At 37.3% G+C, this 27,210-nt stretch overlaps 1 protein-coding gene across 8 annotated transcripts; it reads left to right on the top strand.

The window, feature by feature from the left end:
• On the top strand, window positions 1–27,043 carry LOC129111693 (inactive dipeptidyl peptidase 10-like). Of its 8 annotated transcripts, XM_054623749.1 has the most exons (27): window positions 1–81; window positions 3,659–3,773; window positions 3,871–3,966; window positions 10,922–11,016; window positions 13,000–13,074; window positions 14,623–14,675; window positions 14,776–14,857; window positions 15,700–15,820; window positions 17,038–17,192; window positions 17,760–17,857; window positions 17,992–18,115; window positions 18,202–18,240; window positions 18,394–18,501; window positions 18,584–18,675; window positions 19,294–19,341; window positions 19,439–19,557; window positions 19,670–19,717; window positions 20,360–20,452; window positions 20,535–20,604; window positions 20,989–21,117; window positions 21,202–21,267; window positions 22,299–22,353; window positions 23,069–23,168; window positions 23,585–23,643; window positions 25,405–25,477; window positions 25,690–25,763; window positions 26,021–27,043. In XM_054623749.1, exons 1-27 carry the CDS (start codon window positions 25–27, stop codon window positions 26,141–26,143), a joined length of 2,367 nt encoding a protein of 788 aa, XP_054479724.1. In that variant the 5' UTR covers window positions 1–24; the 3' UTR covers window positions 26,144–27,043. The 8 variants fall into 8 exon arrangements, with proteins under 8 accessions (XP_054479724.1, XP_054479730.1, XP_054479731.1 ...); XM_054623755.1 differs by lacking the exons at window positions 1–81; window positions 3,659–3,773; window positions 3,871–3,966 and adding exons at window positions 9,571–9,590; window positions 9,751–9,839 and having other exon boundaries at window positions 14,623–14,683; XM_054623756.1 differs by lacking the exons at window positions 1–81; window positions 3,659–3,773; window positions 3,871–3,966 and adding exons at window positions 9,602–9,685; window positions 9,751–9,805 and having other exon boundaries at window positions 14,623–14,683.
• Window positions 27,044–27,210: the final 167 nt, after the last annotated feature.

Below are 27,210 nucleotides of genomic sequence, written 5' to 3'. Positions count from 1 at the left end.
GAAGAGGACCAGGGCTTCGGTACAATGACTGCATCCAAAGACCCGACCAAGAAGAAGCCAAAAGAGGCTCAGCAGGATGAGGTATTCAGAGACAACACAGGGGGATATATTTATTTATTTTAATTAATTCATCTGTGAGGAGGTGAACCTTTATTTTATTTATTTTAATTTATTTGTAGATTAAAAAATGCAGCACACTGTGGGAGTTTTAGTATGTTAATATTGTCATATTTTAAAGGAATTAATGCAGTCTCATTTATCCCCACTGTTGTCTTCAGGAGGTCAGCTGTGGTTGATGATGTTGTCTGTGTTTGAGCAGGTGTGATATCATAAAGTCATTATCATAGATGGAGCATCTGTCTGGAGCATTACCACATCTGTGCAGCTGCAGAAAACCTCTTTAAACAGATAATACTGTTATGGAATAATGACATAAAATGCTAAATGATGTTGGTGTGGAGAAAATATGGAGTATTGTTTTGTTTCTAGGCTGAGGAAGTCTTGCTGTAATATATTGGCAAGGAAATAATATTTTAAAAGGAATGAGAGTCTTTAAGAAGTAGTGTTGGAGTTCTTTCATATAGGCTAATAAGGCAACAAAAGCATTGCGTTATATAAGACATAAAAAGGGATTAAGACGAGATATTAAAGAAACGCAAGCGGAATAAAACAGGAGTCAAATATAACAGTAGATAGAAATAATCTAAAATTGACAAAGCAGGAGAGTAAAGGTTATAGTGCAAAATACCAGAAAGTCTTCTCCAGTTAAGAAAGTACATCATAATTGTAGTATTTCACTTTTATTTTGGTAAAAAAAAACTTGCAGTCAAACTGACAGTGTCCAGTTTTAATGTCTTTATTTAATGTTTGGATTTTCTCAGTTAATTTAATGGCATTAGTTTATTTTTTATCCATTGTTTGTTGTGTTTTTTCTGAGATTATTTCATCCCATTTCTCAAATAACTGGGCTATTGTTTGGTAAAACTGGTTAAATAGTGATTGTGAGTATATTTATATAACATGGGTTATGTTGGTATAAGCATGATTGGAGATGTTTATGTTATAAAACAGAAAGTCCAGCACCTAGATGTCAGTGTCTTAGGTCACTGACATCTAGGCTCAAACAGCATGTTTTAGTCCTAAATATACATTTATTTATGTGTTTGTTCAGGTAGAAACCTGTATGGGTTTCCATCAACCTCACAGTCTTCTCTCCTTTCCACATTGTCGATCCATTTCTGTGTCTTTATCCCTTTAAAATCAACACACACACACACACTCGTAAACACAAACACCGACACACACACTTGATTTCCTCGCTTGCTTTACTTTCCGCTGAAGTGGGTCCGATCAACAGACTGTTGCAGTGAACTGTGTCTGCTTAAGCTTCCTTTTAGGCACACACACACATTAACACACACACACACGAACACACACACACACACACACAATCAGCAGTGAGTGTATTCTTCTTTGCACACCACTGGGCCATCGACTGCTGTCTGAGTATTAGTTCAACATCTCGGAGCTAATTCTCTGCATGCTGGCTCTCTCTGTGTGTGTGTGTGTGTGTGTGTGTGTGTGTGTGTGTGTGTGTGTGTGTGTGTGTGTGTGTGTGAGAGAATCAGTTTCTCTTGCTTCATTAATTAAACAGTTTCCTCCTCACCCAGCGGTACATGTGATACAGATTGTTCTGGACACATTAGTGCCTTTTATCTTGATGATTATAGTCCTTCAGTGACACTGCAATCAGTACTATATAGTAGTATTAGTAGGAATAGTATAGTGTACTCTACTGTATACATGATGTATCCAGTTTCTTTTAAGGCAAAGGCTGTTTTAGAAAAGATTTATGCAATTTTTCTGTAGATTAAAGATAGTGAGCATTAACTTTAGAGACAGGCTAGCTGTTTCCACCTGTTTCCAGTCTTTGTGCTAAACTAAGCTAATCTAACCAGCTGCAGAATGGCTTCATGTTTAATGTGCAGACTTTGGGTCTCATTCACCAACTCATCCTCCAAAGAATTTTCTTCTTAAAACTCACTTACAGTATGCAGTTTTTACTATTAATTGACATGTTATTTGGCACATTTTACAGTCAAATGAGTGCTGTCATGTTTGTGCAAGATAATTTGTTATCATAGGGAATTTTAATTACAACGGCATTTTTATCCAGCTATTTCCTAGCGGCCATGATTGTGATAACCAGAGACATAACCAACGTTTTCTATGTTTTATTTATCTGGAAGTTGGTTTCTTGTCAGCTATCAAGATGTTTCTGTCTCTTCTCAAACACAAAAACAAATCCCATACTTTGAAAGCAACATGTGTTTCCTGCTCACTCGTCTACACGGTAGTTTTACAGAGGAAACAAGCAGAACTTCTGCAAAAGAGTCAACATTAAATGTGACACGTTTGATGTGAGGACGAGGCTTCACACTGACTTCTTTGATGTATCACTCTGTCTTTTTTCTCGAGCTCTGAAGAATGGTGAATTAAACGCCATGTGACAGCTACCTATTACAGAACCCTGCAGAGTCGCTGCTGGAAAAGCTCGTCCACGCACCGGTTTCTCGCCAAATCCATAGTTGAACTGAAAAAAAACCTTCTTGCATCATTTTTCTCTTTTTAAGTCTTCAGGTAACTTTCATCATTCTAGCCTGAAGTGAGTGAAAAGATGAGTCCAGAGAAATTATGTAAATCCAGTAGCTTCTCGACAGTCGGGTTAGAGATGTCATTATGTAGAAAGTTACAGATTTCAACGTCCAAGAGTCTTTTGTTCGGATGAGAGCATCAACATTTTTCACATCAAACAAACAAAAGTACTGTGCACAAGAAGATTTGTACTCTGATGGCTCTTTTTTTGTGGATAATCATCAGCTGCACTGCAAAATTCAAAAATCAATTAATCTGGTTGGATACCAGAGATGACTGCTAAGTCTGCTTCAATCATCATGTTTTTTTCTTTTCTCCCTTGAAAAACATCGAATATAGCCTTGTTTTATTCAGGATATTCAGACAGGAGAAAAAAATATGTATAACAAGTCTCTGATTTGTTGAGATCTTGTTCTTTCAGAAATCTGGTTGCCTTTTTATTCCTCTTTCTTTCTTAGACCCTGGTTTTATAATCAGATATCAATTTTTAGAAATGACGCACAGGCTGTTCTTTCTGTGGAGATGGGGAGAAGTAATAAAGGATTACAGTAATCTGTCAACAAAGGAAACAAAAGAATAAAAACAAGGAATACATAAGATAATTTATCATGCATTTATAACAAAATTACACATGAACATATCTCCTTAGATTTATCTTTTTGAGGTTATAAGTAACTAAAATACTGGTTTTCAAATGTTGTTACTCTTGTTAGAAGTCCCTTTCACAAATATAGGGAAAACAATTACATTAAGAGCATTAATATGCATCAAACAACTGTTTAAAATCCAGCACATCTGATGGAAAGCCTGAAACCAGAAGAGTGGAAGATGAACGCCCTTTGTTTTAAGATGACAGCAATCACGTATAAGTACAATGCCTGGGTGTCCACATACTATTGGCCATGTGTGTATTTTATAACTTGTAGTTACAGCCTACATTATACACGGTCCGATCAGGGTGATGCACCAATGCTAACTCTGTGTTTTTTGTGTGTGTCTGCAGGAGTTTGTGGACGTCAGCCCCCCACAGAGGAACTGGAAGGGCATCGCCATCTCTCTGCTGGTGATCGTGGCGGTCTGCTCGCTCATCACCATGTCCGTGGTCGTCCTCACACCTGGTAGGTCAGCTGTTTATGTGCTAGTTTGTTCTCAAGGGATGAAACTGTTTATAGAATAGACTGGATTTGACTTTGAGTTTACTGTGTTTTCTCCCAGCGGAGCTCCCCAGCAGCAGCCAGTCCAGACTGACGGTGGCGGATCTGTATAAACCGGAGTTCAGCGTCCACGACCCCGAGGCCAAGTGGATCAGTAGTGAGTACCGCAAAGATAGCAAGAAAACAAATTGGAGTGACCAAATCCACGAATATAAGCCTTTTTTTGCAGCAGTACATTTTTTTTGTTGTCAAAAAACTTGCACTCACATGCAAATTGATGGCATCGTTGCGTAGCCCAACTAATCACGAAAACAACAATATAAGGAATGTCTGGCTGTCACTCGTGGTGACTCTGCTAAAAGCTTGTACTACATTTCCCATAATGCATTTGACCAATCTCAAGAAAAACTGCTGTGAACATTTAGTGTTGTTCCGTAAGTGGAGAATGACGACAAGATCAACGAGAGAGACGGAGAGTTTGTTCTGATCATGAACAAGGGACATTCATGTCATCTTGTGTTTTAGCTGCAGTGTATTCTGGGTGATTTGGGGCTGAATCAATTGAGCAGCAGTGCATTTTGTTGCTTGTGAAATCAACTTAGAAAAACAATGTTTTCATAATTTTCTCAAAGGTGATACAGTCTTGCATTAAATTATGAAACTGATGATAAATGTACGAGTGAAAACAATTAATTAAGACTTCGACAGCATAATAAACGTTCAAGATAAATCCAGCAATGTCACGTCGTGCAGAAACTCCTCTGTTGTGTTGAATGTCTGCAGAGAGTCCGAGACATGGAGGTGATGCAGCGTGACATTGTGATGATAAAGAGTGACGGTGATGTAACCGAGAAGAATAAAACAGTGTGACATTGAGAAGAAGTCAGGGAGGTCACATCTGAGAGACACAGTTTGGTATTTTTATCTCATTAGAATAAAATATTTGTGCTCTTTTGAAAGGTGTTGGGTGGAACAGCTGGTCATGTCTGGCTGCTACTGAGATTTAAAACAGTGTCAGGTTGGACAGATGGTTTGAAATCAGAGGGGTTTTACACCTTTTACTGAGAACAGACTTTATGATCACACAGCTTCAACCAATTCCTGTAATTCGTCATCTCAAAGCTAGAAAGTGCAGACTTTCGGCTAACATATGGGTTTAATAAAAAGCCAAATATTGTCCAGATAAATTCATCACACCTAAGGAAGACGATGGTTTTCTTACCAGGTCAGGAAAAAACTCTCCACCTCAGTTTTATTACAGACATTCATTCACCAAGACTATAATTGATAAAAGGGTTCTCATATAGAAGGAAAAAACTCCATGATGCATTTGAGGTCATATACAGGTTTTTAGAAATACTGACGGATTGAGTTTGCAATTTTTTACGAGTAAACTTAATTTATTAATGCAATGTTTCAGCTGTATTTCCTGTAAGATTTAAAAAATGCAATTATATCCAATATTAAAACAAATTGAATCATGAATTACTGAAACTTAAAATCCACTTTAATTAAAAAGAAAAGTAAATTAAATCAAATAAAAATGTAAATTAAATCAGAATAAATGTTTTTGCATTGGATTAATAATACCATTTAATTAAAATAGACAAATATTAATATTTAATTAATAAAATATATTAGATGTTTTTTGTAGGTTCACATATAAGAGACAAAATAAAATATTTATTGGGCAATTAAGAGCTTCTTTTAGCCTTAGGATGTTGAATTTAGTTTATTTCTTGAGCATCTCTCTGTCATTTATCGCTACACTTGTTTGCATAAACACATAAACTCCTGCTGACCTGCATGTTCAAACACAGATGGCCTCACAGTAGACAGTAGCATCGACAGCCTGCTGTGGCTCAGGGTCGAACATCCTCCCACTTTGGGATTAACCATATTAAATAAGCAATAATAATAATAACAACAACAACAACAACACTGTGCTTATTGGTAAAAGTGTGCAAAGGTCACAGGAGATAAACCCCAGCTTTAAACTTGATCCTGTTCTTATTGAATCAATGCTACAAACACATGCAGTCCTTAATGAAGCCTAGAATTAAATGAAATATTAAACCCCCACATTAGAATAATAGAAGCAGGCCAGTGAAGATACATTTATAAAAGAGAGTTGAATGAGAATGAGCTGGATAACCTGATCTTTTGTGCTAAATTATTCTTAGTCTTCAGCTCCTGCAGATGCAAAACCAGCAAGCGTGAACAAGTACTCAATAAAATATTTTAATCATGTCTCTACATTTTTACTGGAAGCCAGAGGAGTAGAAATACTGAATTAATATTGCAAAACTTATGTGGACCTGGAGTTAATGCACCGTTACATCACGTCTCTTGTTTGTGCTTGTTTGTCCGCTGAAGATTTACATCATAGGTTTAAGTATTTAAAACATTTGGTAAAGAGACAGATTGTGGTTGTGATTAAATATCAGAAAAGTCAAAAGTAACAAGTTTTTATTGTATTAATATTCAACTAAAACCACAATATTTTCCCTGACATAAAACTAAATTGCATTTCCACATGTGTAACACAATGGAAAAAAATTGTATTATATAATTATGATTTGTAGGAGACAAGAAAGATGATTTTTTTGATTTTGCATTTTTAATAATAGAGTTAAAATGTCAAGAATAAAGCTTTCAAACTTTCAGTATTAGTGCCAGAGATAAGAAAAAATTATCAGAAGAGGAATAATTCTTATTTATTTTGAGAATAAATGTAAAACTACATGCACTTAAATGTCAACTTTTTTTGTAATCTTTTGACTTGAGGTAGCATAGCGGTTAGAGAAGCAGCACATTGTCTCCACTTCGGAGCAAAAGCGTCAAACAATTGTAATGTAAATCTTTTTACCTCACAGCGGGAGAAATGTTGCTTCCACTTGAGTCCACTGACCTTTTCTCCTCCTCGATCTTCCTCCAGGCCGCAATCGCCAACACCTCATTACATTTTCTTCACACGTTATATAAGATGGAGGTGTTGCAGCACCGGCCTTGATCTGTGGCCGAGGACTTTATTCTGTCTCCGTGTAGAAAGTGCCAAATGTGGAAACTCTCAAATGTCGTTTAACTGGCGAGTTGACAGCGAGGACAGATTGTGTTTTGCATTCGTGCTCGGAGAGGAAGGAAAAAGATAGAGAAGGAAAGTAGCAGCTGTGGAAAGGAGGCGCTAAACATGACACCCACATTATAGCTTTAATGGTTAACTCAGGGGAGACTTGAATGGGGGGACAGAGGTGGAGAGAGACGGTGAGTGATGGTCGTCCCGCTTTGGATATGAAACAGATCCACCGCCTGCTGCGTCCTTCACTTCCACCGGGAGATAATGCTAATGACATGTCCTCTGGCCTGTGGCTTCTCATTATGGGCTCTGGTTGGGACGGCTCCTATCACACACACACACATATATGAATATGTGTGCTTGTGTGGATCTTAATTCTACGCCTCAAAGCGGGGACACGCATGTAATCGCAACAGGATGTTTAGAGTCATATCCCAATTCTGCAGTTTCCCACAGTTTTATGAGGCTTTTTTTAGCGTCTTTATGCTCCTTGTTTGGGTTATGTGTTTCTTTCTCACTACACACCACCTGCTCAGTGTGCAAATCAGGTGCCTTTGAGACAAGGTCAATCAGATCAGGTAGATAAATCACTAACAAAATGATGGATTGGCTGTGTATTGTTAGCAAGTTGATAGCTGAAGGCTTACATCACCTGGGAGAGTAAGAAGTTACTTGTTTTGTAGCACAGTGAATGGATTTTCAACCCAACAGGGTCAGCCGTCCCATTATTACCAGTTTTTATTGAGATCGATGATGAAGTTGGGAAATTACCCTGCTGACATGTTGCTTGGTGTAAATCTAACGTTGGCAGGGCGATGAGAGCCGAGGGCCCCGAGCAGACGAACGTGGTCTGGAGCTGAATTTACTGCCGGGGCCTCTTGGAGGAGTTGTCGATGTAATTCAAACATGTCTGTAATGGAAAATCTTTCTCGACGAGCTACAACTTATTTCCTTTTCTCTCCTCTTAACATCCGAGTCAGACTTCAAGAGCTGCTCAGCCTGAAATAAACAACACAAGAGACACTTACAGAGGAGAGACAGAGAAGATTGAGGATGTCAGAATCATGTCCAAACACTTAGAAAAACTAAACAGTAGAAGAAATAATTAAGATGTGAGATTGAAGCTCCTTGAGCTCAAACAAGCGCTGAATATAACACATCAAATCATCAACAAATCAAAACAAAAAAATATTTTCCTATGGTTCGCTTCATATGTTTAGATAACGACAGTAAAACACTTGTTTTTCATATCGTTGTTTTTTCAATATTCATGTTTTTTTCACAACTTATGACAAAAAAACAAATTTCCAATAAGACCTATACGCTCGCTAAAGTCAATAGAGTGCTGCAGGAATGAGTCCTCAAACCAGGAAATGAGTCTGAATATTAAGTTATAAGTAAATAAGTTTTTCTAGTTAACACAATCTGAAGCCATTTTAACGTTTTATTTCACAATATATATAATATGTCAGTAAATATCCCACTCGTGAATTTTAAAGCTTTTATGTTTCTTAAAAAAGGCAGTCACTAACAAGTGTCTAAATACGATTACAGAGTAATCTCAACTCAACAAGCTCTGGCATTTCAGTGAACAGAATCCCATCATTTCCTAACCAGGGTTTTATTTTGACCATGTTCTGGACCATTTAATTGTTGAATTTATTAAATTAAAGATATGGAACTATACACATTATGATTAATTGAGTACCAGCTTTTATTTGACAACCATGAAGACAAATATCAACGCTCTGCAGGCTTCGGTGCAGGAATCAGGAAGCCGTACTATCAGTATTGTATTACTGCTCTCTGTTCTTGTTCATGATCTTCAGCATTATGGATGCTACACTGACTTTTGAACCACATAAACATATTTCAGAGGAGACGGTTTCATCTCTTATTTTCTGTTTTGACATTCCTATACGCTGCGTATTCACAGGCTAAAGGTTGTAGTGAATTATTCATGGAGTCATTGTGTATTCCTAATGTACCGTTAAATGTAAACAGAGAGCTTCTTCATATCAGATGAAGAAAACATTCAGGTACTTACATAAGAGAAGAATATAGTGTGTGTGTGTGTGTGTGTGTGTGTGTGTGTGTGTGTGTGTGTGTGTGTGTGTGTGTGTGTGTGTGTGTGTGTGTGTGTGTGTGTGTGTGTCCCCAATCAGAGCGGGGCATGGACGAGTGATTCGCGCTGCTCGGCTTGTCAGCCATGATTGCTAATGAGGTTCGCACAAACAATAGGTTACATCTTTAGCAGTGACCCGTATGAGTAAAAGAACATGAATAATGCATTCATTATGATGATGTTGTGTAAAATATGTGGAGACAAGAAGCAGAAATAATAAGAGCAGCATTTCTACAACTGATTCTAGAAGTATGTAGACACCTAAACATCATGTACAACAACTCTTTTTAACACAATGTATAGTTTTCCAGTGTTTAAAGTGATGTATCTGGATGTTAATTAAAAGAAAAATAAACAATAACTTCCAAAAAGATCAAGATAAATTAAAATAAATCAACAAAAAAAGCTGTTTTTGCTTTAAAAAATAAATAAATTTGATCCTTTTTCTCATGCATATGTTGCTTTGTTACAATTCTTTATCAATTTACATTTAAGGCTGAAAGCTGCTTGTTCCTCCTGCAGCAGTGAGTGATTTCCTCCTCTGCAATCAGCCACGAAAATCATTCCAAATGAGCTTCAGGTGTTCATCAGGGGGGAGAGGGAGGAGGCACAGCTGCTTCTGGTTCAGTTTGACCAGGGATCTTAGTGAACGTGAAACAGTTTGGATTCAAGAAAGTAAAATATGATTTACTTGGATGTAAAGGAGATGTATCATATTGTGTGTGTGTTTGTTGTTGCAGGATGTAGGAGATGCATTAATGTGACAGCAGGTCTGGAAGGTGAAGCTATGACCCAGTATGTACGATAAGAGAAATCCAGGACAGCAAGTGTGCGTGTCTGCGTATGTGTGTGTCTGTGTGTTTGTGTGTGGTTAAATGCCAGCCAGTGTGGCTTTTTGTGTGTTGCCGTGAATTCCAAATGTTCCCAGACGGACAGACGGTGGAGTTCAGAGCGATGGCCGATGAAGCGACAGATTCCCCAGTGTAATGGAAATCACAGAGGAGAGAGTTCTCCGTCTGTAGAAGCTGCAGCTGCTTCCTGTTTAGACAAAAAAATGAATAATACCCAAAGGAGTAACATTCATTATCATATGTCTAACCTCACCTGCTGATTGATCTCATTTTAAATTAACATGTTTGTGTTCTTAAAAGGCCACTTGGAGATCCAACATGTAAATGAAAAACTGTTACATGGACTCATTTACCATTTATATGGTGCATTATCATTTGTTGAAGTAAAACATCTTGTAAATTTTCCTGTATTTTCCTGTTTTAAGTCCAACAAAATGAGTCTCTCCACACAGGTGTTTCCACTAATCTGCCTGATTAGACCTGTCTGTCCTGCAGATAACTAACTAAACCTGAGTAGACATGTTTTATTTCTAGAGACTATTGTTTTGGGGACATATTTAGAGCAGTTTAGCTCCACAACCTGAAAGCTACTAGCTGGTTCAAGTCAAAAAGTGAATATTGGCTTTTAAAAACAAAGAGTAAATGTAAGCATTTACAGTCAGAAACTGGTATTTACAGTAACTAACCTTCCAACACAAGGATGAACACAGCTTTAGTCCAGTACTGGGAGTCTACAGTTCATTCAGACATTTTGACACAAAACAGAAGATATGAAGATACTTTATTTATATTTATTCATAACTTTTCTACAGTATGTGTGCATTAAAAGTGTTTCAAACTGAAAAACCCACAGGTGTGTCTAACGAGCTCAAGTCTTAACGAGCACAATTAGTCCTCTAGCTCTCTGCAGCTCTAATTTAATCTCACACTGCATCATATTTATATTCAAAACGCCTTATTTACACATGTAGTAATTTGTGTTTTTCTATCTAACAGGTGAGTTCGGTTGTTCTTTGAGCTGCTCATGTTTGAAATAATGTTTCTGTGTTTGCTCTCTCAGATTCAGAGGTGGTGTACAGGAACCGCGACGGTCACGTCATCAAGTTCAACTTCGCCTCCAACGAGACGGAAGTCATTCTGACCAACAGCACGTTTGTACGTTTTTTTTAACTCCTTTTCTACCCTTTTCTGTTATTTTTCAGCATATTATGTTTGTTTTTTTACTAATGTAGAATTTTTTCAACAAACAGTGAATTTAAGCGGTTTAGCATTTTTTTTTTTTTTACTTATTTGTTCTTATTTCGTAGGACAAAATGAAAAGTTTGGTTAATCTAAATTCACCTTCAAGTTCAATTTAAACACTTTTGTCTTGAAGTCAGGTGTTAAATATAAATCACACAGGCTTGAACATCCATCAAAGTATATAAAACATAATAAAACACATAAGAAATGTGTACTTAAACGCACCACACAAGCTCACATACAACAAGCTCCATATGCACCAATATTATACTGTAAAACGGACCAATATTAGGAAATATTTTTGGATTTTTGGTCCATGTAAGACTCTGAATTGTCCTCAGGTTACCATAAAAACACATGCAACACTTTAAATGAAAACTACAGAGCCTCAATGCTTCAAAATACCTTTTATCTTGTATTCTTTATCTGTGATAGTCCAAACCTTAAGAAAGAGATCTTCTTCTTGTCTTGGTGGGATTGGATCTCCACAGTAAAGAGAGGAAACGTGTGAGAGCTGCTGCCAGACTCTCAACATGATAATATCCCGCTGAGAGCGCCGTGTATCGAGAGCTCTGGCTTTAAGGTCGCTACATCTGCTCGCCTCACCTCAATTTACCTCAATCACCAGGAAGAGAGCAACTCAGTGTGAAATATAGTATTCCTGTGTGCCTGCTTGTTACGCAATCAGATCACTGAATAGTCAGTGAAATGATCACATTATGTTTTCTATTCTTTTGATTTCAGTTTGTTAAAAGCAGAACAAATCTAGCTGTTTGCATCGTTGTAATCCTGCTTTTCCATAAAACTCATATACTCTTCTAAAGCTTTTATTCTTCTCCTCTCACCCTCTCTTTAAAGCATCTTTTTTAATATTCATAAGGGTTTGGGCTGTTTTCCTTTTGCAGGGATTTTAGCAGGATTGTTTTAATGGTTGCATAAGGGGATTGGATGAGGATTTTTACGGTAAGCTTGTCAAACTATGCAACAGAAATCAAAAAGCAGAGGTGGAATCGTAGTTAAGAAGTCCCTGATTTGACCTTCTAAAACATTTCAAAGTGCAGCACCTAAACTAGAAACAGAACCACCTCACTGCACAGATTCATCAGGGAAATCCAGGACTAGAACTCAGCTAAATTAAGGACTTTTAAATGTTTTATTGCACACAAAAACACAAGAATTTCAGAATTTATGAGTCTAAGAACCAATGAATCATCATTTTTTTGAATGAGATATTGTATTTACGCTCTGACTAAAATGTGTTTCACTGCAAGCTGCATTTTCTGAACATGGTCTATAAAGTATCTGTCCACCTCGTCCTCTCCAGAAATGTCATAACCTGCTGCGGCTCCCTCGTGGTTTTATGGCCTTTATGTGCTGTTTTTTCGATTATTTTATAACCTGCTGTGTTTTATGTCATGTTCATGGGGATGACAGCTGGTATAAACAATGTTAGCAGACACAAAAAGAGCAATCATAACCTGTCAAATATAAATCAGTTTATGTCGAGATTCACTTTTTATTTTTCTCATGTTTTCTTCTTTTCTATTCAGAAAATATTTAAATAATCATTTGTTGCAATGGAATTTGGTAACAAACATTCATGCATTTTGGCCAAATACCTGCAAAAACTCACCGGCCTTAGCTGCACTTTGTGTTTGGCACAAATGTTAGCATGCTAAATCTAAATTAGCCTAATAATCGTTACGTAATACCGCTGTGCACTTGCATATTAGTTATTTACTACATGATACTGAGCACACAAATCTTGGATTCCATGCACTATATCAGGTTTTTTTTGTGTAACTTTGTCAATAAATGTCCTCGAGGGGAAAAATAAATCTGAAAAGTCTAAAAACTCTTCTGTGGTTCAGCTAATTCTTTTTTCCTTTTTGTTAGGTGGCCTTCAAGGTGGTAAAGTACTCGCTCTCTGCAGACTTGAAGTATGCGCTCTTCGCTTACGATGTCAAACAGGTGAGTTTAAAACTTAAATACATCCTTCAATCAAACTTAAAAGCTTTGCATGAACCCTTTGCAGTAGAGACGCTTCTTTGAGTATCATGAAATGCTTTATATCCCTAAAATCTTTACAACCTCAGCAAAAAGGTTTTATAAGTCAGTAAACTATAATAATTAATAAAAGTATTAGAAAATACAAAAATCTGACATGTTTTTCGTAAGAATCTACAAAATAATCAAAATTGTCGATCAGAAGGATTTCCAAATGTAACACCCCTAAAGTTATTTGATCTTTACACATTGTAATGCAAAATTTTATGAGAAGATCAAGAGCTAAGGTGCTCTAGTTTTGTTTGGTTAGTTTCATGAGGATGTAACGACGCCCACAAACAAGGTGACGATGCCAAAGAGAAGCCTTAGCTTTCTGCTGCCAAACGAATAAATACTCTAGCTACGATTGTTTTAATCCAAAATATATCATGCAAACAACAATCTCTGCTTTTAAAAGGTTGAAAATCACAAAAGCATTGCTGTGTTTGGATGAGTGACCGTCCTTTTTTCGCCTTCTCTTTATTTCCTGGCAGGCTGTTATTTACATGGAGCTCCTTTGCAACACCCTTGGAATCCATCACTCACTTATTAGCATGCACAAACGAACCCACCCACTCGAGGGTATTTATGCTCTTTTGCAAGACCACTTTGCTGCTCTCTGTTTCTCAAAATTGGAATTGAAAGATTAGCTCAGATGCTTTTTGATAGTCGTCCTTCAACAGTTAAAGGAAACAGTTTTTGGTGTACGAGATGTGTTTTTGTTATCCCGAACGCGTGTGTGGTTTCTTTCTTCCCTTCTCACAGTCGAGGTCTCTTTCATTGATTTTTAGATTTGTTTGCAAACAGATGCATCCCGGCTGAGGTTTAGAAAGCAGAGGATGTCTGGGTCCTGCAGTATATATTCTGTAAAATCAAAAGCATGTCCTCTGTATTTATAGAAAACATTGGTTTCTCCTGCCTCATTGTCTGCACATCTCACTCCTCTTCTGCATAGCGAGGCTTAATTGATTGCATTCCAGTTTTATTAGTTGCCAGAGCAACGTAAAAATCCCCTTGAGGTACGATTACTCAACCTGCTCTCGACTGGATATCTTCATTTTCCTGCTCCGTTATGGGTGAAGGGAACCCAGCTGTGACGGAGATGAATTGAAGGGAAGAGATGTTTCGGGCCCCAGAAAAATTTAATTTAAAATCAAAGTGTTTCAATTTGTGGGAATGTGTATGAAATGATACTCAACACAAGCATCCATTTGATGTAATGCAGTCTAAATATTTCACTCTGTGGAAACACCATGCGGCTTTCATGCAGAGCTGCAACTAACTGATATAAAAAATACTTTTTTCTATTTATCTATCTATTTCCCTGCTTTTGTTCGTTCTTAGCTGCTCAAGTGACTTTGTTTCCTTATGTTATTATCTTCAGTTTCATATTTATCTTCATATTCTTGACTGAAATGCTACGAGGTCAGATGATTGTTTTTACTTCGGTGATGAGCTGAACTCTCGTTGCAGATGTACAGATATTCGTACACGGCGTCGTACATCGTTTACAACATCTACACCAGGTGAGCAGGTAGTTTTCTCTCCCTGATTCAGAAACAGATGGTGGTAGTTACTGTATATTTATATTTATATATATATATATATATGTTTGTTGTGTAACAGGGAGGTCTGGGAGCTAAACCCTCCGGAGGTTCACAACGCGGTGCTCCAACATGCAGCTTGGGGAAGACAAGGACAACAGCTGGTACGTTGTTTTTTTATGTAATCCATTCTTTCTATTGCTTCTCCTTTTTTTTTTTTTTTTTTTTTTTTTTTTTTTTTTTTTTTTTGTAAATTCGTGTTGCCTTGTCTTCTTCTCGACGTGCCGGTGTTTGACAAGTTGGAATATTTTTTATTGGAAGCGTGACTTTCTTTTACCAGATTAACTTATTTTTAAGGTCAAATAAAGCCACCGTGCACATTGTTTTCAATGAGATCCTTCCATTTGTAGTCTTTTACTTCTAGAACATTAATAAAGTAAATCTGGGATCACTGATTATCTCAGAAGATTGCATTCTCAAGGAAGTCATTTCTGTGCTTTATAAGCAGTTTTTAAGTCAAACAGACTTTGCTGCCTTTTGTGTGGTAGCTTTCTATATTCGGGTTGCAGCTGTAGAGGCTGTCTGGTTCTGATTAAGTCTCTTCCTATAAGCCAGTGTTGCATTTTTCTTTCTGCTAACACAGGGTACCTTTATGATAAATGTTTTATTTGATGCCACCAGCCTTTATGCAGCGGTACGACAGACCTGAGTTGCTCCCAGTAAAGTTTCCCACCTCAAGATGGCTGCTGTGTGACTAATGGATATGCAGAGCAGAGCTGGGGGAAAATAAATGACTCCTCAGGATATTGGTGAACCTGCAGGCTGATCCTGTTTGGATTTGCAAATGCAAATATTAAAACACTGATGGAAGAGAAGGAACAAACACACACGTTTTTGCTGTGCGCTGAGATAAAAACAGGAGCTTTGGTATGAAAAACTCTGAGAGGAAATCAAAAAGAAAAACTCATAATAATCAAAACCTCCATTATCTTCTCTTTCGCCTCAGATCTACATCTTTGAGAATAACATCTACTACCAGTCAGATGTGAAGAGTAACTCTCTGAGAATCACCTCCTCTGGGATGGAGGGAGTCATCTTCAACGGAATCTCCGACTGGTTGTACGAAGGTGTGTGTGTGTGTGTGTGTGTTTCTGTATTTGGGAGTTTGACCAATGAGAATCTGTGTTTTTAATTCAATTTTTAGTCTAAATATCTGGAAATTTGACTGATTTAATGCATAAAAACGTGGTTATTCAGATTAACCATTTTCCAAAGTGTTAAATCCAATATATTTATATTTAAATTGCTGCTAATGGAAAGCCAATATTTCTTACTGCTGCTGTTTCACATTAAAAGCATTCAACTGGTCAAACAATGGCTGGCTTTTATTGTGAAGCAGTCACAGGAAATGCAATATATTCGTCAAAAAAATAATCGCTAACAGGACTAAATATATCAACAACAACAGTTTGAGTAAGAAGTCATCAGATGTGGAATGTAACTAATTAAATTGGTCAAAAGTCATTTTGCATTATGAGTACTTTTACTTTTGATACTTAAAGTACATTTGATAGTTATACTTTTTGAGTTGAATTCAGGACTTTTGTAACAGAAAATCTTCAGACCAGGGTTATTCTAATTTTACTTAAGTATCTGAGTAGTACTTCTTCTGTCACTGGAACTTATTTAAATGTGTAATAAGTCAATATTCTGATAATTTTAAGCACACTGGTGGAACGTCTCAAGCTTTGTGTGATTTAATGGTGGAGGATGTACTTTTGGGAGTACACTGTGCATCCTCACTTTAAAATGTTTCATAGATTTGCACGACAGACGAGACAAACTCAGCAGAACGGCAATGAAAAATCAACACCCAGCCTCTGCGATCCATTAAGTCGCTGTGCAAACAAACTCAGTAATGTGCTGACGGTCTTTGCACAAACACAGACTGTGTATTCTTATAGAATAATTTCTCTGTAATGCGTTTCTGTTTTCTCTTTTTAAAAATTTGCATTTACTTTAGACTGCAACCATTTGGCTGATGTTTTATGAGGGAAAGGGTAGAATGAATGTTAAATACTCTATTTCACCAATAAAATATGCTTTTTCCCTATAAATTTACCATTTTAAGCATTTGTGTCCTAATAAGAGGCATTTGACTACAGTTTCCTATAACATCCTACAAGAAAAGCAAAAAAAACCCTTCAAATTGAACAACAGGTGCAGAAAATCTGTAATAATAAAATAAATATATACAAAACCATTATTCGATATCGCACCTCTGAGCTCTATGGCTGCAGAAAGGACAAACAAATGTGTAGTTTTTGTGTATTTTTCTCGTCAGAGGAGATTCTGCGTTCTCACTTGGCTCACTGGTGGTCGCCCGACGGAGAGCGACTGGCCTTCCTCACCATCAACGACTCACTGGTTCCCAACATGGTTCTGCCCCAGTTCACTGGGAACACCTACCCCAGAGGACTACAGTACCCGTATCCTACGGTCAGTCTGCTGCAGGGGCGTTGTGGGAAATAAAGTCCATACATCATGTGGGAAGTTGGAGAAATGCAAAAACATTTTACATAGTTTTGAGTTGATTCCTTACTTTATTCTTACTTGCTTATATTTTTTATATTTTATACATTTCTGTCATTTAAAGTGTTTTTTTCTGTAATATTTTAAATAAAGCTAAGAAATCAACCAATACTCCAATTTAAGAGCTGAAGAAATTAGGATTTTGACTCAGTAGTTATAATAATTTCCTTTTTTTTAAACATTCCCTAGAAAAATATATTTGGTAAATGAGGGAGAGTGTTTAATTGATTAACTTCCAATTTATTCCGAAAAAGTTCAAAGCAAAAATAAGGAATACTTTCAGAAATGTAATTACATTTTACCTGTGAAATTAAGTGCCACTGCTTTTTTTTCTGCGTTTATTAATAACGAAAAAAACTAACGTATGCTCTGAAAGTGCAAAAACCTTTTTACTTTGCACAGTAGATTTAAGATTAATGTATTTATCTCCACATATTATATATCAACTTCTTTATTATTGTTTGACACCTGCAGGCCGGTCAGAAAAACCCTGTCGTCAAGCTGTCCGTGGTCAACCTGTTCGGAGTGACACACACTCAAGAACTGCAGCCTCCTGATCAGTTCAGGCTCAGGTGACACACACACACACACGCACACACACACACACACACACACACACACACACACACACACACACACGAACACACCAGTGAAGCACAAAAAAAGGGCACAGAGTGACTGTCCTCTCTCTTTGTCTCCTGTGCAGGGATTTCTACGTCACCATGGTGAAGTGGATCAGTAATACTCACCTGGCGGTTCGCTGGATCAACCGTCCCCAGAATGCATCACTGCTGACGGTGTGTGAAGCCACCATCGGAGTCTGTCTGCAGGTGGGAGTTGCTGAAGACAACAACAACAACTTTTTCCAGATTTTTATGAAATATAATCAAATTTCTCATTCTTGTGTTTAATCCAGAGACATGAGGAGTCTTCAGAGACGTGGCTCTCCATGCAGGTAAACCTCATTTCTCATTTCTCATATTTCACAACAATAAGCTTCTGCCTTTTATATACTGTTATTGTCCTCACAGCAATATGTGTGCTATTATAAAGGGAAGAGCAGAAAGCGTTCATGCACAAAGTCTGTCACCTCTGTTTGTCCCTGCAGAGACAAGAGCCGCTGTTCTCCAAGGACAGGAGCAGGTTTTTTCTCTCTCTTCCTGTGAAACAAGGAGGTCAGGGAGACTTCCACCACATCACAATGTTCTCCAAAAAGGTAACACGAGCCCCATTCTGCATGTTAAAATCTACCGAAGGATGGGTGGTGTATTTAATGTTGTTTCCAATATCGATTTTAGTTACGAAGTGACCAGGACGAAGTTCGACACTTGACGTCAGGAGACTGGGAGGTGACAAAGATCATCGCTTACGATGAAAACAACCAGATCATGTAAGGGCGTCTCACATTAAATACAAACAAAACACCTTTCTCTGCCTGAATTTTAACAGTTTCAGCTTAATTTACTCTCAAATAATTCTCAAAAATGCTGTCGAGCTGTCCTAATATTGATACTGTACATTAATTTGGGTCCCATTTAATTAATGTTCTGCATTTATAGCGATTATCAGCTTTTTTTTGGCCCTGAGCTTCAACTTTTGGCTTCCAACATGAACCGATTCCTGATCTGCAGACCCGTATTCTCAGGAAATAATTCAATATTGTGTCTTCTGTGATTATAATAGTGTGTCCCCACTTCAAACTGATGAAAGAAGAAAACACTTTAGCGAGAAGCCTTATTGTTATCCTGATAAAAGCAATTTTCTGAGTCTTTGTGCAGCATTTCTGTCTGTTTCTCCACCAGAAAAAAAACCACTACTACAAAATCAGCTGTATTCTGCAGAGAGAGAAGGTTTTTACAACACGCTTTAAGAGCCGCCGGGCTCATGACTGTAGAAGTCTGTTTCTGGTTGGTCAACCACGATGCACGGTGACTCGTGGAGGAGCATCATGTAAAGCAGATCTCTGACCTTGACCTACTTTAGCTGCTCTGCTTTCTCTTCCTCACAGATACTTTCTGAGCACAGAGGACGCTGCACATCAAAGACATGTATACAGGTAAAATACACCCAATAAATACATCATATTGTGTGTTTTCAAGGGTCTTTTGTTGGCGTTTCTCCAATATTTTCCACCTATTGAATGTAATGCACAGTGTGTCCACCCTCGGCCTGTTTCCGCGACGATGCCTCACCTGTGGACTGAGGGAGGAGTGTTCGTTCTTTGACGCCGACGTCAACACGGACGCACAGTACGCCATCCTGCAGTGCAAAGGTCAGGGATGCATTAAAAAATTAATATTAGATAACAAATGTCCAAAACAGGAAGTAGATTTATCAGCGTTTCTTAACAACAACACTAAATATTTTATTCCTTTTCATCTCAGGTCCTGGTGTTCCAGCTGTGCTGCTTCTGAATCTGGACGATGTGGACTGTAAGTCGTGTTTATTCTCCTTTTTTAATGACAACACTTTGTGTTTATATAATGTTTGTTCCGTCTGGCAGATATCATTTTTTCTCTAAAATGGAAACTAGTTTGTAGCAATTAAGCGTCATCATGTTGTTTGTATTAAAATATCAGCAGCTGTTGGATTTGACTGTTTGCAATCTGTCCCGTTTCGTATCACATCTTAAATATTCATCAATATTCGTTTCCACACATGTTTTTTTAAGAAAGCAAACATTCAAAACTCTTGTGCATGCTTACAAAAAATAATTTAAAATGAAAAATCCACAAGAAATTTAAAAAAAGTGTTGATTCATATCATATCCTCTACTTTAGTTAATAAAAAGTGTGTTATTTTGCATTGAAAACCTGCCTTCTGTGTGGATTAGTGGTTATGAAATAAAAATGGAGTCTTGTCCTTCCGCTGCTGCAGCCTCTGGATGAATCGCTGAATATTTCATGTGAACTGTTGTCCAAATAGATTATATTTATTGCTTCTAAGCCGAGAGGAAATATGAATATATGAGCAGGTTCAGGCTCTTAGATATTTATAAAAAATACTACTTCATATAAACTATACATGTTAGTTTCATTTCTTTTAGCAGATTAATATATTTTTTATTTTGACAGCGTACTTCATCTTGGAGAACAACGTCCCTCTGCGGTCGGCGCTGGAGACTAAAAAGAGGATCCAGACGGAAATCCGGATGATCACTAATTATGGTAGAAAATGATCTGCACTAATGGCTGAACGAGTGTTTGATCCGTCTGTCCTTCAGCTAACGTCTCCGTCTCATCCTCACAGATCTGCCTCTGAAGCTCATCTATCCTCCCAACTTCTCCGAGTCCTACCTCTACGGCCTTCTCCTCATTGTGTGAGACATAACACTTTATTACATTTACATCTTTTTACCATTTACATTTACTGCAGCGCAGCGAGCTTCAGAGGACACTGTCTTCAAACACATTTTTACACATCAACAGCAGTTATAAATGAGCTTAAAAGATGATCAAATGTAAATGTATCAACAGAGTTAATGTCCTATAATCCTTTTTTAATGCAGAATAGCTTCAATAAATTCAAGCTGTCTGAAAGTTGTTGGTGGATCAAGTACTATGATCCTTTACTTAAGTTAAAGTACCAATACAACAAGGTACAAATACTCTGTTACAAGCAAAAAATGCATTTATATCCATAAAAACAAAAAAGTCTCTCTAAAAAAAAAAATGTGTGTTTATTTTTGGATTCATCCTCACAGTATTAGTTCCCCGGGCAACCAGGCGGTGACGGAGGAGTTCATGCTGGACTGGGACTCGGTGCTGGTGGGGTCAGACCAGGTCATCGTAGCGCGACTGGACGGCAGAGGGTCGGGGTTCAGAGGTCAAAGGTACCGAACATCCACATAAATATTCAGCATGTTTTTCTCACTAGTGTTTTCATCTCTCTGATCCTCGTCTCCGTCACCTCTCAGGGTTTTAAAGCAGCTCCATGGGAGGCTCGGCAGCGTGGACGCAGACGACCAGTTAGCAGCTCTGGAGTAAGTGACTCATCCTGTGTCTGTCTTTAAGGTGCTTCTCTCATCTTTAGGCTTTCATGGAAGGTTTTATTAGTGCAACTTATCGTGAAAGGATAAAAACACGGAGGGTGTGGCATGATTTTTGCCATTTCCGTCTTGTGCCGAAGCTAAAGACACTTTTATCTAAAGCACACTCTTATATGTGACAGAAAAATGGAGCTGCATCATCTTTAATATTTGTTTAATCGTTATAGAGCGTGTGTTTTTAAAGAAACAGTCTCTTCTAAGATGTGAATTTGTCAGTAAATTGAATATGTTTGGGGTTTTGCACTCTTGGTTCGAGAAAGCAAGACATTTCAATATGAAAACTTAGTGTCTTCATGCATTCATTATATATTAAATTGTATGTACCAAATGATTAATCGATTGTAAATATTGTCAGGTTAATTGTTACAGAAAATAATGCTGATATCCATTTGTTTAGGAGTCGTGTTTTAGATCAGAATAAGGAATAAATTCAAGTTCTGTAACAAGACCAAATGGTTTCCTCTGGATGTTAAACAGTTTATAAAGCAAAACTACTTTGAAAAGCAAGAAAATCTGAATTATTTCCCTGCTTCTCTTCTCTGGGTTATGTGTTATCTCCTCTAGTAGTCACACATTAAGATGTTTTAACACACAACAATAAAAGCCTTGGATTCAGTTTGGCAAGTTGAAGTGAGTATTGAAAATTGATTTAGTCTGCAGAACAAGTGTGTTCAGATGGAAGGCCTCCAGATGTGTTTTTATAGAAACTAAATTTTATCAGAAAATTCGTCTCCACTGGGTTCAACATCACAACAGTATTAATTCAGCAGAAAAACACAAACAAAACGTGCTGTTTTTAAAATATATAAAACACAGTAGTTGAAGCTCTCTTCCTGATTTTCTCATTTATTTTCCCAGCAACTCTTGCTCACATGTGACCTTTGACCTCATTACTGTTGGACTTCTGCACATTGAAACAAACCTGAGTCCACTTGTTATTAAGTTAAAATGTTTTTCCTCCTCAGATATCTGGTGAATCTGCCGTTCATCGATCACAGTCGTGTGGGAGTCTTTGGAGAGGTTCGTCTGTTCCTCAAACAAAGGACAATTATTGACGTTCTATGAATATTTCTATTGATTAAACATGGGTGCTTTAATGCAGATATTGCACATGCTCACTAGTATCCTGGTTTAGATCATATTTAGGATATAATAAATGATAGCAGCAACTATACAATCTTCTGCATTCCACATTTCCAGCTTAATATATTCAGGTTTCTTACCTTTTTATATATATATATATATATATATATATATATATATATATATATATATATATAACACACAAAAAAAAACAGCCACCTTTTCTTAATATAACTAGTGCAGTCAGCTGAGACAGGAGCTGCTAAAAACCAATTTGTTGAAATGCTTGATATGCTGATAAAGGCCCATATTCAATTTGTAAAATAATTACTCTCACTGTGAGACGAATATGCAGGAACTTGGATAATGAACTCACCTGCATAAGAAATATTGTCGGTGCACGTTCTTTAATCTCTTAGAGCAGCGGCTCCAAACTTTTTATGGCTATAACGAAGTAATATTTAGTTGAAGGGTTGCTTTACTTTGATGATTAGCATGAAAATTGGATGAAAATAGTTGAGTAAAGATGCGATAAAGGTCTTAAAAATGAGGGTAGTAGAATTATGTTTTTTCTGCTTTGCTATCACCTGAATCAGAGCGTATTTTAATACATTTAGGCATCAAAAAGAGCTTGTTTCCGTTCCTCCAACAGGACTACGGAGGCTTCCTCACACTCACGATGCTGAAGTCGACTGAGAAGCTGATCAGATGTGCAGCCGCTCAGGCTCCCATCACCGACTGGTCCATGTACGGTGAGCACATTTAAATCACATATCTCCTCTTCTTTTAATACCACTCTGCAGGGACGAGGAGATACAGTACGTATTACTGCTGCAGCGCTGACGTCCTTATCCTACAGGCTGTATTGTCTGGGTAATGTCACTTTAATTATCCTCAGGTTCTGCTTTCGGGAATTCAGTCTTATTGAGTTTTTAGGATGAAAAGCTTTTCTTCAGTCGACCGGGTATTAGAGCTCCTATACAGCTGAAGAGAGAAGCTGCTGTATGTGATTTTAGTTTCATATACTGAAGTGTGTGGATCCAAACATGTAAAGAATCTCTCTAAAGACAGATTGTTAAGAGATTAACTGCAGCTCCAACATTTGTTTTTCTTCCATAAATCTCCAAACCTTTCTTAAATCAACATCCTGCAACCTTTTCTTTTCCAGCGTCGGTGTTTTCAGAGAGATACCTCGGTGTACCTTCAACTGAGGAGAACGCATACCAAGTGAGCTGCTTTCATTTTTACCCATCATCCATCTGTTGCTGAGCTTATTTTTTTTTTTTTTTTTTTTCTATGTTAAAAATCGTATATTTTCCTGCAGCCAGACCCATAAATTTGAGAAAAAAGGTTGCTGAGGCATCAATAAATCCTCTAATCTGACACATCTGCACACCAAAAACACAGAAAAATCAACCAAATATATTAGTTTGTGAACAAAATCCTACATGGACTGCCCTTTGATGGAAATAGAAATTAAACTGATTGTTTTTAAGTCTGACCTCCACGATCCTCAGCTCTCACTCCTCCACGTCATGTTTGCTTTCAATTTAATCACCTTTACTGGCAAATTTAACTTAATTTCATCTAATCAATTTATATGACACAATGCACTTGCTAAGCTTGCAATAATGGTTTAATTATGTCTGTTAATTAAGCATTATGACGGAATATTTTATACTCTCACTGTCACCGAAAAACATTTTCTTTTTATGCAAGAAAAAAGCAAATTGTCATTATTTTGTAGGTCTATTTTGTCTCCTATATGCTGTGAATCATCTTGAAACTGTTTCAGGTTTATTCTTGTCCTTTTGTACCTCTGCTTTAGAGAAAGAAGAGTTGTTAGAGAATAAATAATTCAAATCAATTTTACTTCCAGACTTTAAAAGAGCCACACGTGAAAGGTCCCTAATTAAAAAACGTACTTTGCTCCAAATATCATTCCAAATTCCTCACTTTTCTGTCCACAAGATCTCTCTCTAATTGAAAATGAACACTGCTTTGGTTCACTTCACAAACAAAACTGTTAAATAATAAAGAATAAAATGTGGCCACAAGCATATCAGGCGCCAACTCCTGTCCTTTTGCAACAGCGAGGAAAGAAAACACACATGTGAAACAAATGCCAGAGGTGTTGGCTAAAAACACACCACACAACTGTCCTCTACGTGAAGGTTGCAGTCAGTGTGTTTTTCCTCAGAAGTGGGTTGCGATATAACTGGGACGGCTATTTTGGTGACTTTCTCTCAGCAGGAGGGGGGTGGTCTGCTTTTTAAATCATCCAGAGAAGAAGAAATGTGTCACGATCTGATCAGACAATAATCAGCGGGACATTGTCGCTCATCCTCAGAGACTCAAAGAGAAGCTGACAGGTTATTAAATGTCCAGAAAATCTCACCAACTGGGGGGAAAGAAAGTGATTGAGAGGTTGAGATATCCTCTAATATATAACGTCCACACTCCCTTGTGCAATAAAATTTAATCTGGCTTCTTGTTGCAGAGGGAAAAAAAGAAAAATACAAAACCCATCACTGCAAATGTGAACATGAAATGTACATTTTCATTTCTAGTCAGGCTGCTCCACTGGAAAGGTCAAAACATCCCTCTGTGACCTTTCAAAGGTCCATTTTCTGCTGCTAGAGTTCATCATCACAACTTGTACTTGTACACTACATGCTACTTTATACTACTCGAATACATTTATTTCACAGCTGTAGTTACTTTTGCAGATTAACAGTTTAACATTTAAAAAACTCTTGTCTGGAGGATGAATATGAGGATACAACCAGGTAGCTTAGCTTAGCATAAAGACTGGAAACGGTAGGAAACAGCTAGCCTGGCTTTGTCAAAGCTAACAGGAGACTTTGTGTGTGGTTTCAATATTCTCATTTAACTCTCAGCAAGAAAGAGAATATTTTCCCATAATGTCAAACCATCCCATGCTGAAATTATAAAATATAAAGTATTGATAAATAATTTCTCTTCCAGGCATCCAAAGTCCTGACCAACATGAAAGGTCTGCAGGGAGGAACTCTGTTTCTGGCTCACGGCACAGCCGACGGTACGGACGTCTCCCTCCATATATCTTCATTTTCACTCACTAACCTGTAACGTGTGTTATTAAAGACAAACTGAAGGTTGTTTTTTTAAATCAGCCTCTCTACATGATGCAGAGCTTTTGAAACTTGATGGATGAGAGCCGGAGCTTTTTGTATCCAGCAAATTAATCCCAGTTGACACTTATTTGCATGCGTTGTTTGTTTTGTTCTGCAGCAAACGTCCACTTTCAGCACTCGGCAGAGCTCATCAAACACTTGATAAAGATCGGGGCCAACTACACCATGCAGGTAAGTACTGAAAGACCAAACGACAACATGTGTGCAGTAATTAAAGTCTGTAAAAACTGTTTTAATACACTATCATATATGTAGAGGCTGTAGTATGAAGGTTTGCAATCCTGAATGACAGTGTAAAAAATCTCTGTTCCAAGCTCCATAGGAAAAACATGCATTTTAAGAACGATACTGAGAAGAACCCTTTTTAAAATGCGCTTTTTGAGTTTTGGATGAACTTCTGTGTTTTCATATCTTCTCCCCTCATTCAGATCTACCCAGACGAGGGTCACTTCCTGTCAACGGGCAGCCGGATTCAGCTGATTCACTCCCTAATTGGTTATTTCAGAGGATGTCTGATTGACCCATCATTATTACTCGACCACCACAAATGAGAGGCAAACGTGTGTGTGTGCGTGTGCGTGTGTGTTGTGTGTTTTATATACCTGTAGCACAACGTTTAATGGACGAAACAATCTTCTCAACATATCACATATAGTTTCTCAGTAGAATAAAGCAAGTATCATAATGCAAATAGAGTTCAGTACCTGAAATATTTCATCTCTCTCGCTGACATAGCGGAGAAAATGTTACATTTATGTGTTAAATTCTACAAAATGTGGGGGATGTTTGGAGGAGGAGATGATTTAAAAAATGACTATTTTTGATGCTAACACTCTCTAAAGCATAACGGGCACAACAACTACTGAAATTAGCACAAATTCTGGCTTTTTCATGTTATTTTTTTGCCTTTGTGTTGTGTGAAGGTGAGAAAACAGCAAGTTTTAACGAGAAGTGACTCATTAACGCATAAATAAGCAACAATCAAAGTTTAGATTGGACAAAACCATCCAACATCTTGCCTCTGCTAAATATATTTTCTTTAATTCTTCTTCTCTCTTCAGTGTTTTTTGTTTTTTTTGTTGCCTAGTTTTATGTAAATAGATTTTTTTTTTTTAGAATCCCATTATGTATTAAGATCTTTCTCTAAACAGAGTGTTTTTTGTTTTGATGCTAATTGCACCAATCTGGTCCGTCAGACATGAAACCAATTAAAAAAAAACGCATCATCCTTGATCCTCCAAATCTTCCTGAGAGACTAAAACTCTATCTGAAGGTGATTAACATGCACGGGAAACATTTGGGAATGTTTCTTAAAACCAATTTGTCATATTTAGTGTTGTATATTTATGTGTTGACAGCTGAACTGTTTTACAAATATGGTTCCAGATTTGTGAAGTCATTAAGCCTTTAATTAGACAATAATAGTGCTAAACAGATGTATTTATTTACTACACTCAGTCAGTATTACATGAGATATATTTATTTATATATACTTTTATTTATTTACCATTTCAAATCACCTTTTTTTTCTTTTAGCTTAAATGGGTGATAAATGTATGTTGTCCCATAGCACAAGTCTATCTGCAATATCTACATCTGCAGCAGTTTATTGCAGTTT

This window comes from Anoplopoma fimbria, chromosome 22 (assembly GCF_027596085.1).
Source record: "Anoplopoma fimbria isolate UVic2021 breed Golden Eagle Sablefish chromosome 22, Afim_UVic_2022, whole genome shotgun sequence".
NCBI lineage: Eukaryota > Metazoa > Chordata > Actinopteri > Perciformes > Anoplopomatidae > Anoplopoma > Anoplopoma fimbria.
The sequence above is the reverse complement of the archived record's forward strand: the minus strand, read 5'-3'. Positions and strand labels throughout refer to the sequence as shown.

Excerpts from the sequence above, each read along its gene's own strand:
- LOC129111693 (XM_054623749.1), top strand. The coding sequence starts at position 25 with ATGACTGCATCCAAAGACCCGACCAAGAAGAAGCCAAAAGAGGCTCAG. Across the intron at positions 3,967-10,921 it reads CGAGGCCAAGTGGATCAGTA|ATTCAGAGGTGGTGTACAGG; the intron begins GTGAGTACCGCA and ends TTGCTCTCTCAG. Across the intron at positions 14,676-14,775 it reads GTTTACAACATCTACACCAG|GGAGGTCTGGGAGCTAAACC; the intron begins GTGAGCAGGTAG and ends GTTGTGTAACAG.